General features: G+C 47.7%; 1 protein-coding gene across 1 annotated transcript; it reads right to left on the bottom strand.

The window, feature by feature from the left end:
- Nucleotides 1-300: 300 nt before the first annotated feature.
- TEOVI_000776800 (XPC-binding domain containing protein, putative) lies at nucleotides 301-3,582 on the bottom strand (the record flags this gene model as incomplete). The annotated part of the gene is made up of 1 exon (XM_067223424.1): nucleotides 301-3,582. The coding sequence occupies one exon, from the start codon at nucleotides 3,580-3,582 to the stop codon at nucleotides 301-303; it is 3,282 nt and encodes a 1,093-aa protein (XP_067079525.1).
- Between the last annotated feature and the right edge of the window lie 609 nt (nucleotides 3,583-4,191).

Raw genomic sequence — 4,191 nt, 5'->3', positions numbered from 1 at the left:
TATATATATATATATATATATGAACTCGGTGATATAATAGTAAAAGAAGGGAAAACGAAAAACGTGCTGCGTATCGGATAGACCCGCTAAGTGGATCTACAAAGGAAAAAAACAAAGCAACGATGTTACAACACAACCATATACAAAACGGGGGTGAATTTGGCGGAAGAGGCGAATAATATATTCCCCATTCAAGCGCGGGTGCGCGGTATATCCGTTGGAATATTTTTTTGTTTTCTTTTGCGTCGTACAGAGAAACCGGTTGAAAATTTGTTGCTGTTGCAGTTGTTGTTGTTGTTTTCAGCGCCGCTTGAATGGAGATCGTTTCCCTCCTCGTCCCGAAGGTGGTGAGATAACTCCCTCTTGGACCTCATCATTAGCTTTGTTGCAATTCCCTCTTGATGCATGAGCCTTTCCTCTGGCGGACGCAGTTCCAGGCGAGCCACGGGCGGAGTGGCCCCCAGTTGGTGATGAACGGGAGCACAAATAGAGACTGAGTTGTTTCGATGCCTTGTCCTGTTTTTTCTGTCGTCTCTTTATAGATTTTTCGAGGCTTATACGGTTTTTCTCAATGCAACCAATCATACAATCTAGGATAGCAACCATTCCCTCCGGACGACTGGTGGAAAGGCCATGCAATACGACATCGTAAATAACGTCGATGGCGCGGCCCTCCACATAGCGTCCATTCGTTGTGTCACGGTGAGCAGAAAGTCGCTTCGTTCTCTTCCCAACTGTATGAGTTCTTGGCACCTCAGCTTGTTCCGATACATTATTTATTATTGTCTCCTCACTGACTACAGAGAGCGGCTCGGATCCCTCCCCACAGAGGTGCTCGAGCGTTTTCATGGGACCTCCGTAGTTAAAAAGCATTACTGATGTGTAGCGCCAGGGCTCCTCCTTGAAATTAGAGCTCCATGATTCTAACAACGCCATGCGATACGCCTGTGCAGTGGTTGCGTTTTCAGTCTCAACAAGAAGCCTGAAGAATGCATTGTACACCTCTATCGGCTCATATTCACTTACTTTAAAGGCGGGCAAAAGTGCACAGCGGTGAATACCCACACCACTCTCACGACCACAGACGTGAGAAACAAACAGATCAGAACCCTGGTTATACGGCACTCGTCTGTCCATCATCACTGAGTGAGTTTTTGCGCGGATTACCTCCGCCGATCCATCCGCTCCGTTGGCTTCACAATTGGCGTCATCTCCGGAGCCGCGCGTCACCTCATGAATGAGAAGTGCGGTATTTTTAAAGTGACGCTCATCACGGCCAAACATAGAAGCATGAGTCGGAATACCGGCGCGAACGTCCCCTAACGCGTCAGTCAGCCACGTTTTCCATGGTACATCCTGCCACATGCCCCCTTCATCCGCTACTGGTCCATTGTTTAGCACCCCCAAGGGTTGATTCAACTCCTTTTCCCCAAATGATGAGCAATGCGTACCGTTAACATTCACGTACGTTACCATATTTGTCTTCGAACCTAAGCAACTGTCCGGTTCCCGAGGTTCCCGCCTAAAGGCAATAGGGGCGGTAAGCCGTGTTATCACGGGAGACTGCGGAACTGGAGTGGACCATGGTATCCCCTCGCTTACCAAAAGGTGCCAAGGCCGCTCTGCAACGAATGGTGCCCACCGTAAGACACATGGTTTTGAGTCCACTGGGTTGAGTAACGCGTGAAATGGGATCGGAATGTGCCTGGAGGACCACGTGTGAATAAAGCAAACCTGCTTCACCTCACATAAGGGAGAACTAACATCATGGGCAGGTTGCGGAAGAAGCATCCCAATAGGGCTTATGAATCTTTTGTACAACTTGACCATAAGGTCGTTCCAGTTGCTTTCTGTTACCTTCCGCATTCCTGGGTCCTGCAATAAAAATTCCCTTGATGAGATGAGAGAATATAACACTTCCAAATCCTCCAGCTCGTACCTTGCCGTATCGTCGACTATCAGCGGTTCAACATAAACCCGCCCCGTGTGGATAACGTAGGCGTTGGCATGGTTCGGCGACAGCTTAGTGTAAACCACGACGGTTACCTCCTCACGCACAGTATAGTCCCGTAACATGTTGGCAAGAGACTCCGGTCCACTGGGTGTGATCCAGCTAACAGACGGATCCAGCAAGGGGTGGTATTCAACACCTTCCCGTGCTGGAATCTTCTTTCGCAGTGAACCACGGGGACTTTTGCTATTCGCGTCAATAAAGTCTGTAAGCAAATCCCTCCCTGTTTCAAACAGTAAACAGGCCAACGCGTGTTGAAAGGCACCCAATACATCGTTTTGTTTGATGAGCCATTGTTCACCGTCCTGCCACAACTGTTGTCCAAGCTCACAGACTTTCTGTAGCATAGATAACGGCGGTTGTGACACCATGTAACCTTCCATGCTCTGCAGTAGAGACTCCTGTGCCTCTCGAAGACGAGAGCACATCAGGTGGTTTACTACTTGTACATTTGTGTTACCTTCAGCGGGTACCATCCAGCGATCCTTTGCAACTTCCCAGGCATTGCAAGTTGTTTGAACCGCCTCAATGCTTTCGTCAACGAGTTGCCGACCCTCCTCATCTGCACCAAGTGTGTTTTCCGCCGCAGCGTTCCGATATTTAGCGTCCACGAGGATATCTGATTGGCAAGACGATTTTGCCGCCGCGTTGTGGGTCGTCTCTAAGTTGCGGGGCCGCGTTGCAGCAACCAAACGCAATGCAGGGACCTCACCATTCTGTTGAGGACTCTCACTGCCATGAAACGGCTGGGGGTTCTCTGGCTGGCCAAATCGACGGGGTAAACCACACTTCGAATTTTGTCTGTGGTACGCCTCCGTCATGTTGCGTATGAGCCATACGGGAGAAGCCGCTTCCTGTCGGTGCACAGGGCCGTTAATTATCGCGAGAAACACCTCAGAATTTGCCTCAATCCACCTAAAAAGATCCGGCTCCTCCTCAAGGATGGTATGAAGAACATCCCTCAGTCGCGTTGGATCTCGATCTACATATTCTACAATCGACACCATAGTTTGGTGATCTTGGAGGCTTCGTGGGAAGTCACCGTACTGATTTCTGGCAATGTAAAGCATTTGTCGGAGCCCGCGGCGTCCCTGAAGAAATATAAACTGCTTCATAAATTCATATAAACTTGGACCGTTGGCGAGCTCGTCTGCACCGCCACTTGGTGGGGAAGCATTTTCAGAAGGTGAAAGGGGCGAAGCACACGACCGTTTCGGGGATGATTGGTCAGGTGGTTCTCTGCTACCTTTTATGTCAACCTTTTTACGCATTGCCTCTGCAGCGGCCCACTTTGCCACACATTGGAGTGGTTTTGCCACAACAATAATGGATCTCCCACCAGGAATGATGATCTCCTCTTGAAGTACATTTGCATTTGCGCCCGTATCATCTTTTCCTGCAGCGTACAGTAGAGAGCCATTTAAAAAGAATTTTGCATTGCTGACTTCAAGAAGAAGCTGGTTTGCCGCTACGTCAAGCAACTGTCCAATAGTAATGGGCGGCTCAAGAATGTATTTCCTTCCCGCTGGGGTCTTCAGGAAAACAGAAGAGGTTGAATCGGCCGTAGGCATCGTCACTTCGTACAAACAAAATTTGGAGAAAAAAAAAAAAAGAGGCCTGCGCTACCGGACACGGTGTCCTCCCTTCTGAAGGAAAATTAAATATTGTCGCCTTTTCTTTTCCCTTCCCTCCCCTCCTTTTGAAGCGGTATGTTTTTGTTAACCTTCCCTTGTCACTCAACAAAGCGGACGAGGAGTGGAGATGTGCGAGCCTCTGGAACAAATATTGTAAGTCGTACGATTACGGGCTATTTTTCACTTTCTCCCAGCCTTGTTTTGTTTGTTTGATTGTATTCTTCGCTTTCTTTCTTTTTTTTTCCCCTCCCCTTTTACTCCTCCTCCTCTTTCTTTCACTTCCAACCTTTGGTTTCTCGCTCCTTTATAATATCTATGAAGCGGGTACCCCTTGGGGGGAAGAGAGTGTCTAATTTCCCTTCCTTGTTTCTTTCTTTCTTTTTTCTTCTCTTTCTTTTTTTTCTTTTCTTTCTTTTCTTTTCCCCCCCCCCTTTTTTTTTTTGACCGAATACTTGTGCCGTGCTACTCGCTCTTCAGCGTCTACTTACACTCAAACTTATATATACAAATAAATAAATAAAGATATAAATAATGATATATATATAT

Source organism: Trypanosoma equiperdum (assembly GCF_001457755.1).
Source record: "Trypanosoma equiperdum strain OVI genome assembly, contig: ctg_1872, whole genome shotgun sequence".
Taxonomy (NCBI): domain Eukaryota; phylum Euglenozoa; class Kinetoplastea; order Trypanosomatida; family Trypanosomatidae; genus Trypanosoma; species Trypanosoma equiperdum.
Note: the sequence above shows the minus strand (reverse complement) of the source record. Positions and strands in the feature narration are given on the sequence as shown.